The sequence below is a fragment of the Bos indicus x Bos taurus genome, chromosome 11, assembly GCF_003369695.1.
Source record: "Bos indicus x Bos taurus breed Angus x Brahman F1 hybrid chromosome 11, Bos_hybrid_MaternalHap_v2.0, whole genome shotgun sequence".
Taxonomy (NCBI): Eukaryota; Metazoa; Chordata; class Mammalia; order Artiodactyla; family Bovidae; genus Bos; species Bos indicus x Bos taurus.
This window is the reverse complement of record NC_040086.1, coordinates 101547300-101561769: the sequence shown is the minus strand read 5'-3', so window position 1 is coordinate 101561769 and position 14470 is coordinate 101547300. Positions and strand designations below refer to the sequence as shown.

Below are 14470 nucleotides of genomic sequence, written 5' to 3'. Positions count from 1 at the left end.
TGGCATCCAGTCAAATACTGTTGGAAGTAGAACGTTCTCAAAGTTTTAATAATAAATTAAAACAGTGAAAATAATTAAATTGAAAGTTTGGTCTCCTCAGGTTCTTGAAGCCTCCCTCATGAATTACTTAGGCAGGATTTTAAAGACAGCATCCCTGCCTAATGAGATGTAACACCCACTTCATTTGAAAATGTTACTTCTTGAAGCCCAAGCTTTGATCTGCAGAGCAGTCTGGCACAGGGCACCGTGGGAAGAAGGAAGGTTTTCCAGATGGCCTAGAACTTGGCCTCTGCAGTCAGACAGACTGGGCGTCAAGTCCTGGAACTCTGCTTGGTATTTAGCTGGCCTTCGTCAGGCGGTCCCCTCGCTGGTCTCCGCACCACCGTTCCTCGTTTGCGGGGTGGTTGAACGCGTCCGTAATCAGGACTGAAGGGGACAGTGTGTGGTGCATAGTGTGTGCTCGGCGCGCCGCCGCTGCCGCAAAGAGGTATAAAGAGCCCAGCTGTCTTCCACGTGTGTAGCAGACCAAATTATTCCCACTAATCATATAACATCTAGATTAGCTAATTGTCAAAACAAATATGTCACACTTTTATGGTTTAAAGGGGAAGACATGCCCAGGAGGGCTTCCTTTGTGGCTCAGCTGGTAAAGAGTCCACCTGCAATTTGGGAGACCTGGGTTCAGTCCCTGGGTTTGGGAAGATCCCCTGGAGAAGGGAAAGGCTACCCACTCCAGTATTCTGGCCTGGAGAATTCCTCAGACTATATAGTCTGTGGGGTCGCAAAGAGTTGGACACAACTGAGCGACTTTCACTTTCACATGCCCAGGAAGTGACATTAGTGAATTTTCAATTAAAAAAAGTTTTTAAGATTTGGTTGTTTCCATCCTGCCTATTGTAAGTGGAAAATGAATTTGACTCACCAGCACACCGTAAGTGTCCACTTTCTTTAGCTTTGCAAAATTAAAAATCCAGACACCTGCCTTTGCATCGTGACAAATACATAGTTATCCTAACTGTAGTAAAGAGTGTAGGACTTGTGAATAATGCCATTTGTAGCCACATAGATGGACCTAGAGATTATCGTAGTTAAGTGCAATAAGTCAAAGACACATATCATGTGATATCACGTACATGTGGAATCTAAAAGAATGATACAAATGAACTTACTTATGAACAGAAATGGACTCGTGGACATAGAAAACAGATTTATGGTTACCAAAGGGGAATGGGAAGGGGTGAGGGGATGAATTAGGAGGTGGGATTAACATATATATACAACTATATAAAATAAACGACAAGGACCTACTGTATAGCACAGGGAACTATACTCAGTATCCTATACTAATCTATAATGGGAAAAATCTGAGGAAAGAATGTGTGGACTGTGTGTGACTGAATCACTTTGCTGCACACTTGAAACGTAATATTATAAATTAACTTCAATTTAAAAAAAAATCTATCTGATAGCCAAAAAAGTATAGAATTTGGAATGGACCCAAGCGACGTTCCAGCCCTTGCCCTTCACAGCTGTAAAACCTTGGCTGGCTCTCTGTGCCTCGGTTTCCCCATCTCCAAAGTGAGGGCTCAGAGTCGGAGCCCCCTCGCAGAGCGGTGGTGAGGCTCATGGCTGCTCTGTGGCAAGCAGAGAGCCAGGCTGGGGACGCGTAAGCATCAGCCCGTGCACACTGGTATCGCAGCTTGTCTTCCTTTCTGGTAGTTTATTCTAGTTTGGACAGAATTCATCTTACTGCACTGCTGTTTTGCTTCCTTTCGTATGTGTGTGTTTATGTGGACAGTAGCTTTTCATATGTCTTATTTTTCTCACACATGTGCAGACACGAGGATTAAGAAAGCTACTTGTGTCTGTAAACCACCCCTTCCTTAATCAGCGCGTTTAGTACACAGGACTGGAATGAGTTATTTTGAACTGCCACTAACTTTTTTACACCTTTTCCTTTCTAAAGGGATGTTCCCCCATCTTACGTCCAGACTAAATTTTATAAACTAAAAGCTACCTGCGTTCCCTTTTGGCAGAAGAAGACTTTCCCAGGTCAGTGTTTTCAGTATTTGAATAGTTAAAAACAGCACATGTGGGCACACATTGGTCGTGTGACCTTGGGCAGGTGACTTCTGGGAACCTCGGATTTTTCAAATGTGAAAACTGACAAATTATAACCCCTGCCTGGGACTTCTCTGGCAGCTCAGTGGTACAGAACCTGCCTGCCAATGCAGGAGACATTGGTTCAATCCTTGGGTAGCGAAGATCCCCTGGAGAAGGAAAGGGCAACCAGTTCCAGTATTCTTGCCTGGAAAATCACACGGACAGAGGAGCCTAGACAGAGGAGCCTAGCAAGCTACAGTCCATGGGGTCGCAGAGAGTCAGACACAACCGAGCAAATGAACACACACGCATGCAACCCCATCTTTTTTTGAATGTACTAGAAGAGCTAACAGACTTGTAAAATGTGGTCACCAGGGTGCCGGGCACTTGGCAAGCACTTGACATGTAACCGTGAGTGATCCTGGGTTGCACACACCTTACGCTCACATACACACGCTCACACCACATGCCTGCACACACACTGTTTCACAGACAACTGGATGCGCCCAGCTCTTTCTCTGAAGCCTTTTGTGAGTGATTTCCACATGTAATTCTCAAACCTGGACCAGGAGAGTAAGCAGTGTGTGTAAAGTACACAAAGCAGAGCCACCTGTAGGGGATGCGCCCCTGCGACAGGGCACACCAGACACGCGAACTGACGCACGTAATTGGAGGTGCAAACACATACTCGTATCTTGGAAGTTCTCAGCTTGAGGCTTCCTATGTAGGGGACGTACCCTGGGCTTTACCGCAGATACGGTGCATCCTCGTGTCTGGGCTGGGTCCACAGGCAAGGTTGTTCTCTAACAAACTCACAGCAGAGTCGCCGGTACCCTGCCCAGCATCAGCGTTTGGGAGCTGCTGGCTTGAGTGATGCTCTGCTTTGTAGTGTGTGACGAATGCTTCCTGCATTCAGCAGACCCCGCTTCCTGGGCTTGAATCTGACTTTACCCTCCTGACTCCATGACTTCGGGCAAGTTACATAATGTCTTTATGCCTCATTTGAAAAACGGGTGAACAATAGTGCCTACCCCGTCATAGGAGTTTTTAGCGGGTTGGACGAGGGGCTGTGAGTGAACCAGTAAGAGCTGGGTCTTGGCACACAGTAAAGCCAGGAGCGATACATTGTCATCGTAAGTACCCTCTGTCCTTGACTTTGAAAAGAGGCATCGTCAGACCATCTCAAGATTCAATCTCTTTTCTTTAGAGATCATAGACTACCTTTATGAGACTAGTCTCCCGCTGCTTAAAGAGAAGTTGGAGAAGAAGATGGAGAAAAAAGGGACTGAGATCCAGGCTCCAGCAGCCCCTAAGCCTATCTTCCTGTTTCGAGACATCTTTTATTATGATGATGACGACAGTGAGGGAGAAGACAGAGATGAAAAAGTTAAGCAACTGTTACTCTCTCTTGTCCATTTTTCTAGGTTTGGTTTTATTTATAGATGTCAATAAAGATATTTTCACTATTGATTTTACTAAAGAAGGGTCTGAAAATGGTAACTTACATTCTGGACATTTAAACATTGTTTCACATTTCATATTCAAGTCTATCTGAATGTGAAAAGAAAGGTGAGTGTATGGGTTGATTTAATATTTCTGTGCCATTGTGTCAAGAAGATCCCCTGGAGAAGGGAATGGCAACCCACTCCAGTTTCTTGCCTAGGAAATCCCATGGACAGAGGAGCCTGGCGGGCTACAGTCTATGGGATTGCAGAGTCAGACACGACTGAGTGACTAGCACTTTGATTTTGAATGGTTTTCGCAAAACAGCAGGGTCCCAGATCTTTCTAATGTCAACAAGGCAGTTACGTCTGAAGAACATTTTCTCTCTTTCTTTATTTTTTTTGGCTGCACCGTGCAACTTTTGGGGTCTTAGTTTCCTGACCACTTACTGAACCCAGGCCCTGGGCAATGAAAGCACAGAATCCCAGCCACTGGACCGCCATGGAATTCCTCCAGTGAGCATCTTCATGGTGTGGATTCAGCTGTATGTACACTCGGCAAGAAAAGAACGTTAACGTTTTGTTAGTGCATGCCATTTTGCTTTCTGTTTTTCAGTTGTTTAGATGTATGTTCTGTGTGTGTATTAGGTAAGTGGTACAGGGAGGTTTGTGTTTCCGCAGCTCAGTTTCAGTTCCCGTGTGCCCGTCACGGTGGGTGTATCTCATCTTCCTATGTGTGAGTCTAGTGTTAAGACAGGTGTTGTCCATAAAACTGGCCCTTTCAAAGCCAGTTACAGAATTCACCTGCTGTTTAACTGGAAAAAACAAACCAGCCAGCAGTCTCTTCCACTGCTTCTGGAAAAAACTGCCTCCGTTAGACTTACTGACAGATGCTGTCTGGGTCTCGGTCACAACCCATACCTGATGGAAGCTGAAAGGTAATTTTAATATTGGGCTAGTCCATCAATCTGGAAAGCAAACCGCTCTAGATATTTCAAACAGAGAATTCAGTATAGGGATTTAGGTTATGAAATTGTTCACAGGACAAAGGGGCAAACGGGAGCGAGGCTGAACTGCCCAGCGATGGGGAACTGAGGGGAAGCGGCTGCAGCCCCCAGCGGCCCAGGTGAACATGCCCTGGTGCTGACTTTGCAGGCTCTGGGCTGTCTGCTGCTGCAGGAGCCTGTGCACCTGTGTCTGCTTAGAACACAACGGCTTCTGCCTCCCTCCTAGCCTAGCCTCCCACGAGTGCCTTCCATGGGTGGCCCCTTAGCAGAACCCTGCTGGCGAGGGCAATCAAGTTCCCAGGCTTCTAGCCTCGTCTGTACAGGGGAGAACATAGAAAAGGAGGTGTGGGTGAATAGCATCGCATGCCGTGATGTCCCCCTCTGTGCCGAGATGCGACACCCCCTCCCCTGAGGATTCTCTGATGTTGTTTATGTGGCACCATGATATGCGATGTTGGTTAACGCATCCACAGAGCTAGACATTCTCCCAAACTTGCCATCATGGGAGAAGGAAGAATACAGAGAACGAGTTTAGGAGTCCTCAGTTCAGTTCAGTTCACTTCAGTCGCTCAGTTGTGTCCGACTCTTTGCAACCCCATGAACCGCAGCACACCAGGCCTCCCTATCCATCACCAACTCCCAGAGTTTATCCAAACTCGTGTCCATTGAGTCTATGATGCCATACAACCATCTCATCCTCTGTCGTCCCCTTCTCTTCCCACCTTCAATCTTTCCCAGCATCAGGGTCTTTTCAGATGAGTCAGCTCTTCGCATCAGGTGGCCAAAGTATTGGAGTTTCAGCTTCAGCATCAGTCCTTCCAATGAACACCCAGGACTGATCTCCTTTAGGATGGACTGGTTGGATCTCTTTGCAGTCCAAGGCACTCTCAAGAGTCTTCTCCAACACCACAGTTCAAAAGCATCAATTCTTCGGCGCTCAGCTTTCTTTACAGTATATCCCCAGACCTATCACCATGTTGTACACACAACAGACAATAAACATTCAGGAAACAAGTGAGGATTTTCCATATAACAAGCATTTTGCCCTAGTCACCTCCTCCTGTCTGTCAAACATACCAATCTTCATGCTGATGGGAATATGACTTCCCTTGTGGTTCAGCTGGTAAAGAATCAGCCTTCAATGTGGGAGACCTGGGTTCTATTCCTGGGTTGGGAAGATCCCCTGGAGAAGGGAAGGGCTACCCACTCCAGTATTCTGGCCTGGAGAATTCCATGGACTGTATAGTCCTTGGGGTTGCAAAGAGCTGGACACACTGAGCGACTTTCACTTCTGGAGGACAATGTGGTAGAATACATCAGAGCCTTAAGAATGTACATATTCTGAGTGTCTAAACAGGTCCTCTGGGGGCAGGACGCCTTCAGGGAGACCAAGAAAAGCCAGGTGGGATGTCCACTGTGCAGCAGACAAAGAATGTGAACCAATGCTGGGGGCCAAGGCCAGTTCTGCTGTGTCCTCCAGAAACTGCAAAGCCACGCATGGTGCCTGGCATAGAGTGCCACCCAAGACCACTTTTGCCCCCTAGGTAGTGGTGGGACTGGAATCTTATACTGCAAAGAAGGACAAGGAGGCAGCTCTCTGAGCCCTCCCTGCAGCAGGCCTCGGAAGCAACCCAGGAAGTCCCAGAGAGTCAGAGAAGAGAAAGGATGAAGGAAGTAGAGTCAGGTGGAGCAACACCAGAAGGTCCGGATCTGCTGTGTCTGTCTTTGAAGATGAAGAGGGCACCAGCCAAGGAATACAGGAGGCCTCTAGGAACTGGGAAAGGTGAGGAAGTGAATTCTTCCCCAGCATGCTAAGGGGGAACACAGCCTTGATGACACCTTGATTTTAGAGACCCATGTCAGACTTCCAACCTGCAGAACTGTAATATACTCATTTGCATCATTTAAAGCCACTAAGTGTGCAGCAATTTGTGATGACAGCAACAGGAAACTCCTGCCCTGCCAGCTCTCTCCCCTGTACTGGAAACCCCAGCAGATTCAGAGGTACAGGCTCTATATGCAGGGCTTCAAGACCACCAGTGCTCGATGCACTGACTCAGGCCCTGCAGGGCTGTGGGTAATTGGGAAGAGGTTCTAGTCAGCCCTTGGGGAGGCCAGAGTTCTACCCTGGGCCCCAGTGGGGAACAGGCCTGCCAGCTGCTGCACGTGGAAAAGAGCACTTGGGCTTTGGCGTCTGAAGGGCCTGAATCCAAAGCCTAGTTGGCGCTTTCCTAAGTGCGTGACTGTGGTCAAGGCCCTTAACCTTTTGCCGCTTTAGTTTTCTTATGTGTAAAATGGGGAGAGTGGCACCTGCCTTAGAAGACTGTTGGATTAAATAAGGTCACAAGGGAAAGTGCTCACAACAGTGCCTGACACCCAGTAAATGCTCCAAAAAATACGGGGAAAAAAGAATGTACATATTCTGTGATGCAGCAATTGTGCTGCTAGGACCTAAAGAGAAAGTAGAACAAGTGTAAAAGACTGGCAGATTTACAATATGAAACCTAGAAATGAGTGTTCCTTAGAGGAAATTCACTGTATTACGGTATATTCCTCGAATCAAATACTCTTCAGTCTCTAAGTCATGTCCAACTCTTTGTGACCCCATGGACTGCAGCATGCCAGACTTCCCTGACCTTCACTGTCTCCCAGAGTTTGCTCAAAACTCCTGTCCATTGAGAATGGAATATTAGGCAGTAATTAAAAATGATGATAGATTTGGTTAACATAAAAGGTGAATAGTATTATCATCTAAAATACTGAATGAAGTACTTTCTGTATTTCATTCAGAAAGGTACATATATTTTCTTAATTTTGTTACCAGTAAAAGAAAATTGTGTAAATACAGATGCATTAAAATGTATAGGAGGAATGAAACCCGAAGTGCTGACAGTGGGTCTCTCCAGGCAGTGGGACTGTTGAGTTTTGGGGCTAGAACTCTCAATCTGAAAATGCCAGAAAATCAGACTCAGGTAGACCAAAGGGATTTGGGAACTCTCAAGACTGGAAGTCCAGAGGGAGAGGATAGGTCCAGTTACTCAGCATCCTCAAAACGTGTGTTCTTGCTGATTCTAGGCTCTCCCTTCTCCAGAGTCCACTTTGTCTTCAGTCCACACAATGGGGGCCCCTTTTGCCCCAAGGATGCCTTCATGGAGCCCCATGTTATAGCATTCTTACTATTTAAATAGAGGGTGCCATTCAAAGAAGAGAACAAGAGCCATTGCTCAAATCCTGGCTTTTGTTCCCAGTGCCCAAGTTAGAGCTCGTGCCCAACTCTGAGCCATCACCGCAGCCAGGAAATCAGGATGGTCTTCAACCTACCTGGGTCCTTTCTGGAGCTCAGCATGCCTATGTGACTGAAAGGGGAAACGGCCCAACAGAAAACCAGGGTCGCAATATAGCAGAAGAGGTCAATGGACTCAGAGAAAGCAACCCATACGTGCAGGAGTGTGGGTCATTACCTGTGCTGTGGATTTGACCCGATAAACTTGGGCACTTTGTGAAAGTTTAGTTTTTTAATTTTTTCTCATCCCTAGCTCCATGCCCCTCCACCCCCCCTCCAAAAAATCTTACCTTTGCCAAACACCCTTTTTGCATATAAAGATCCAGAAATCTGGAAGACAGAGACGGGACGGCTAGACTATATTTGTCAAACGCACGTCTGAGAGGAGAGAAAAGGGAAAACCCTGAGTTTGGTTTGAATGTGTAGACTTTGTAGGACCGACAGGGACCATTCGAGGAGACCCCCGTCCACAGCATGGAGAGAGAAGAAAAAGCCACACGACAGCGATGAGTTGGTACGTTAACTCCACCAGGGTGCAAGTTGGAGCCATGAAATGAACAACCCCATTCAGAGTGAGAAAAAGGGCAGAAGAGGAAACCTGTACTACTCTGAGGAGTAGACTCAGAAATTGAACAGAGGTAAAGAAAAATGACCTAACAAAAGACATTGGAACAAATAAAACTTTTAATAGTCTTGACTGCATTTATTTGCATTCTTGACCCTGTTCTTGGCCACTGAGCACTTTGAATAAGCATGACTTTCAGCTGTTTATCTTGATTTGTAGACTTCATTGTCTAACGAGGACGTCAGGACCACAGCACAAAGGAGGCATGCGATGGGTGTCGTTGCAGGAGCAGGGTGTCCATTCTCCTCGGAACACTGCTTTCAGTTCAGCAAACATCATCGGCCACTTGTGCTGTGAGCCAGGCCCTGTTCGGAGCTAAAGATGCAAGAGGGAACCACACAGACTTGGTGCCTGTTTTCCTGGAGGCCACACAATCTAGCACTTCCTGAACACGTTTTCAAATGCACCTCCTGAAATACACACCACAATTATAATTCCTCAACCTCATCAAATAATCCATTGATCCATCAGCCCACTCCTAGCCTATCCACAGCTTCATCGTGACAATCCCTCCCTTCTGAACAAGACCTGGGTGAGTCCTTCCATCTGCCTTCTACTTGCACCACAAGAGCCAAGTATTCCTAGAAGAAAATCACACAACTGAGCTGGTTGAATGACTAAACCTTGAAAGGACCCAGTGTTATCAGCAACCCTCTGACAGGCTTGCTGTTCTTTGACCTGCATCAGCTATTCTGTATATTCAACTCTCCCATGTCCCTCCTCTGTTCTTTCCTCGGTTCATTGAGAAAATTGAAGCCATTGTCCATCAATTCCCTCTCCCCTACACCAACCAGTCAACCGTGCCTTCATCTATACTCATTCCTCCTACTGCAAGCTGAGTCCCTCTACCTGAGCCCTTCAGTCTGTCTCCTTTATCTTAGAGATTTCGAACATTTGCTGACTCTTCTAAATTGTCAGTTTCATCATCTATCCTGGAGGAGAAGCAGATGACATCGGATGAGACGGTTGAATGGCATCACTGACTCGATGGACATGAGTGTGAGCATACTCTGGGAGATGGTGAAGGACAGGGAAGCCTGGCATGCTGCAGTCCCTGGGGTGGCGAAGAGTCGCACATGACTTGGTGACTGAATAACACCTATTCTGGATCCTTCGAGCCACCTTTGATTCTACGTATACAGAATCAAATAGCACTTTCTGCTACACTCCTCCCACTGCCCTCAACTTCTAATTGTTCATGTTCCTGGAGGCTTTGGGGGGCTCTTCACAGTCTCCCAATGCCTTAAAATAACATCTATAGGCTGATGGCTCTGAAATGTGTAGTTAGAGGTCAGATTCTCCCACAAACCCCAAGCTACAAAATTTACCTGCCTACCTGCCATCTCCACTTAAGCATCTTACACCTCACTTTGACATGTTACAAACAGCTTTGTAGCTGTCTACACACACCTCAGAGTCTCACCCGCTCCCAGCCTTTCTCACTGCTGCTGGTGGTGTCACTGTTCACTGCACTGCTCCAGTCAGGAACCTAGGAGGATCCGTCCTTGCTGTGTGCACCTTCCCCCACTACCTCCACAGTCAGCCCATTAGCAAGCCCCATCACTTCTGCTTCCAAACACTGACCTGCACCTGAGGTGTGCCTCCACCAGCTACCTTAATCTTGGGCATCACCCTCTTTGTATGACATATACTGACCTCCCTGCATTCACTACTGGTCCTTTTTCAAGCTAGACTCTACAGCTGCAAAATTGGTCATGGCATCACTCTGTTCAGAACCTTTGAAATGACTTCTCGCTGCACTTGTGGATAATGTTCAAACTCTATGTCGTTGTCTATGAAGGTTCTGCACAATCTTATCTTTCCAGGCTCCCATTCCCCTCGCTCCACAAAAAAATAAATGAAATAAAAATTTAAGGAAACCCATCAGTACAATTCACCATGTTAATGAAGAATAAAAGCTGCTGCTGCTGCTGCTAAGTCGCTTCAGTCGTGTCCGACTCTGTGGGATCCCATAGACAGCAGACCACCAGGCTCCTCTGTCCCTGGGATTCTCCAGGCAAGAACACTGGAGTGGGTCGCAATTTCCTTCTCCAATGCATGAAAGTGAAAAGTGAAAGTGAAGTCGCTCAGTCGTTCCGACTCTTTGCGACCCCATGGACTGGAGCCTATGAGGCTCCTCCGTCCATGGGATTTTCCAGGCAAGAGTACTGGAGTGGGGTGCCATTGCCTTCTCCGAATAAAAGCTACATGTGGGGGCAAAAAATAAGGAAATTGCACTTGATAAATTCCAGCTCCAACCAATAAGAATAGACGGCAACCACCTCAAACTGGTAAAGGTTATCTGCAAAAGGTTATCTGCAAAAACCTGCAGCCAACATTATTCTTAAAGGCAACACACTGAAATGTTTCGCTTTGAGATAAAGAAAGAGAAGGATTCCTACACTCAACTCTTCTCAGCCTTAGCCAGTCAGTGCTGTCAGGGAAGGAAAGAAAGTGAAAGCTACCTGGATTGGGAATGAAGGTCTAAAATGGCCATTATCCATAGATGATTTGAGTGTGAACTCAGGAAATCCGAAAGACTGTATAAAAGATGTATTGGAATTAATGTGTTAAGCAAAGTTACTAGAGACAAGTTCAATATATAAAAATCAATTCCATCTCTATACGAGTGATAAACAAAATTTTAAATTTTATGTAAATATTAAATTCCTGTGCTGCCATAAAAAAATCATCCCGAGGTTCGTGGCCTAAAACCACACAAATTATTATCTTACTGTCCTGTGGGTCAGAAGTCTTGTATGGGTGTAATGAGGCTGAGGTCAGGATGTCAGCAGGACTGGAGGCTTTCGTGTCTGGAGGCTCTTGGAGGGAGTCTGGCTCCTGCTCCTCTGGCTGGTTGAAAGAATCCAGTTCCTGGTGGTTGTGGAGCTGTTTTCCTGCCGGCTATAAGCTAAAGACTTAGACCGTAACCACAGTCTCCAGGCAGGCAGTGTGGTGTATTGATTAAGCACACGGCCTGGACAACTACGGTTACTAGCTATGTAGAGGCAAGATATGAGTGAGCCATGCCTCCCTTCCCTCACTTGTAGAAGGGGACCTATCTTACTGAAGCTTAGGACTTAATGAGAGTTAGTGTTGTCAGTGCTTTCATTATTAACAATCTAGGCCCACATCCAGCGTGTGCCCACATTTTGCAGTCATCTCCTCTCCCAAATTCCACACTCCCAGAAAGTGAAGAAAGTGAAAGCCGCTCAGTCATTTCTGACTCTTTGTGACCCCATGGACTATACAGTCCATGGAATTCTCCAGGCCAGAATACTGGAGTGGGTAGCCTTTCCCTTCTCCAGGGGATCTTCCCAACCCAGGAATCGAACCAGGCCTCCCTCATTGCAGGCAGATTCTTTACCAACTGAGCCACAAGCGAATCCCAAGAATACTGGAATGGGTAGCCTCTCCCTTCTCCAGTGGATTTTCCCAACTCAGGAATTGAACTGGGGTCTCCTGCATCACAGGTAGATTCTTTACCAACTGAGCAACAGGGAAGCTTCCACACCCCCAGTCCCCAATGTTTTTCTCTAGCAGCTCTCACACACAGCATCCTTCCTGTCTCCCTGATTCTCCAGGTGCTATTTCCTTTACCTGGAATATCCTCCCCACCTCATTTGCTTACCAAACTCTGAAGCATCCTCCAAAGCTCAGGCCTCGGGACTTTCCTGCTGGTCCAGTGATGAAGACTGCCAATGATAGGGGACATAAGTTCAATCCCTGGTCCAGGAAGATGCCACATGCCTCAGAGCAACTAAGCCCATGTGCCATGACCACTGAACCCCAGTGCTGCAACTATTGAAGCCTGAATGCCTACAGCCCATGCTCCCCAAGAAAAGCCACTGCAATGAGAAGCCAGTGCCACTCAATGAAGAGTAACCCCTGCTTGCTGCAGCTAAAGAAAGCTGGCAAGCCGCAGTGAAGACCCAGCACAACCAAAATAAAATAATTAATTTTCAATACAAGCAAGTCCTCTATGAAAATTAAAAAAAAAAAAAAAAACTATAAAATTGGGAAATCTAAATTATTGGGGGAAAAGTTAGAGACTGTTGAATCTCACTAAGGTACAATTCTAAGGCTTTTCATGCATATAAACTCTACCCGGCATGGGACCAACCTCAGAGAAGAGCCATAATTTATATACACGTACCTGCTCAGGTGCATTAAACCTCAACAGCTTCCGTGAAAGAATTTAACTTATTTTCATTTTTGGTTGTGCTGGGTCTTCTTGTGGTATGTGGGCCTCCCGTTTCGGTGGCTTCTCTTGTTGAGGTGCACAGGCTCTAGGCACACGGGCTTCAGTAGTTACGGCACACAGGCTTAGTTGCTCCACAGAATGAGGAATCTTCCTTGACCAGTAATTGAACGCACGTCCCCTGAATCGGCAGGCAGACTCCCATCCTCTGTACCACCAGGGAAGTCCGAGAATTTACTTTATTTTCTTTTGAACTTTTTGTATTGGGGTATGGCTGATTAACAATATTGTGATAGTTTCAGGTGAACAGTGAAGGGAAAGAATTTACTTTTAAGAGGAGAAATTAAGTACTTTTAAAGTCATAAGTAGGAGAAGGCAATGGCACCCCACTCCAATACTCTTGCCTGGAAAATCCCATGGATGGAGGAGCCTGGTAGGCTGCAGTTCATGGGGTCGCTAAGAGTTGGACACAACTGATCGACTTCACTTTCACTTTCATGCACTGGAGAAGGAAAAGTCAACCCACTCCAGTATTCTTGCCTGGAGAATTCCGTGGATAGAGGAGCCTGGCGGGCTACAGTTCATGAGGTTGAAAAGAGTCGGACAAGACTGAAGTGACTCAGCATGCACACACAACTGAAAAATCAACCCTTCTAACATCTATAAGAGAGCAGGAAATAAGGGCAATATGCCACCTGAAACACCGGAGAGACAGAGGCAAATACAAAGAACGACAATTTACCTGAGCAGAAACCCACAAATGAAAGCTGCCATGGGAACCAGTTCTACTTAAGAAAATCTGAACTACAATTGCCAGCAGCTTCCCTGGTGGCCCGGAGACTTTCCTGGTAACTCAGCTGGTAGAGAATCCGCCTGCAATGCAGGAGACCCTGGTTCAATCCCTGGGTAGGGAAGATCCGGTGGAGAAGGCATAGACTACCCACTCCAGTATTCTGGTGGCTCAGCTGTTAAAGAATCCACCTGCAATGAGGGAGACCTGGGTTCGATTCCTGGGTTGGGAAGATCCCCTGGAGAAAAACGTCTACCCACTCCAGTGTTCTGGCCTGGAGAATTCCATGGACTATGCATGGGGCCTCAAAGAGTCGGACACGACTGAGCGACTTTCACTTTCACTGGTGGCTCAGACGGTAAAAAAAATCTGCCTGCAATGCAGGAGATCCAGGCTACTGTGGACAACTCAGAGGGTTAAAAACTCTAGGAGCACTGACTCACAGAGAAGGCCCCCCCTTCCCCTCCCCACCCCCCCACCTATTTTATGAGTTTTACCTCCAGGAATTTGATGAGGTTCCCACAGTACCAAAGAAAATTCCCCTTGTTCCTCTAGCAGGAAGAGAAGAAGAAATACACCAGAGCATTCTGTTCTCAACAAAACTTACCTTCAGGACAACCTAGCAGGCAGAGTATTGTCAGAGCGTAACTGACCTGGGGGAAGGGAAAGACCCAACTCCTGCAGTTCTAGCCACCCACTGCAGCCGAAACAGGAAGAATAAAAAAATTAAAAACACTTGTGGAAAAAAAAAGGAAAACACTTGTGAAGTTCACAGTTCAGTGGTAGATCAGTAAAAGATTTGGACCTAATCACAGGACTATACAACAATGCCTCCTGCCACACCTCACCACCATTTCCTAAAAGCTTATTTATAACAGTCACTTTTACATAGTACATTCTGTCCCACTATCAAGAACAATTTACAGGGAGGTCCCTGGTCCAGTGGTGAGAACTCTACTCTTCCACTGCAAGGGGCCCGGATTCAATTCTGGTTGGGGAGCTAAGATCCCCCATGTCCC

General features: G+C 46.6%; 1 protein-coding gene and 1 long non-coding RNA gene across 8 annotated transcripts in view; one reads left to right on the top strand and one right to left on the bottom strand.

Annotated features, from left to right (window-relative positions):
* Window positions 1–3578, top strand: part of TTF1 (transcription termination factor 1) — a 29387-nt gene extending 25809 nt beyond the window's left edge. For all 3 annotated transcript variants that reach the window (XM_027556651.1, XM_027556652.1, XM_027556653.1), the window contains 2 exons: window positions 1967–2052; window positions 3311–3578. In XM_027556651.1, coding sequence (XP_027412452.1) covers window positions 1967–2052; window positions 3311–3555 — 331 coding nt within the window. In that variant the 3' untranslated portion in view covers window positions 3556–3578. The remainder of the gene's footprint in view (window positions 1–1966; window positions 2053–3310) is intronic.
* A 4923-nt stretch (window positions 3579–8501) lies between these two features.
* On the bottom strand, window positions 8502–14225 carry LOC113901775. 5 transcript variants are annotated; one of them, XR_003513529.1, is made up of 4 exons: window positions 14059–14225; window positions 12617–12869; window positions 12092–12155; window positions 8502–8870 (listed from the first exon to the last, which is right to left on the bottom strand). It is a non-coding gene; the product is annotated as an uncharacterized LOC113901775 (long non-coding RNA). The 5 variants fall into 5 exon arrangements; XR_003513530.1 differs by having other exon boundaries at window positions 8502–8775; XR_003513531.1 differs by having other exon boundaries at window positions 14105–14225.
* Between the last annotated feature and the right edge of the window lie 245 nt (window positions 14226–14470).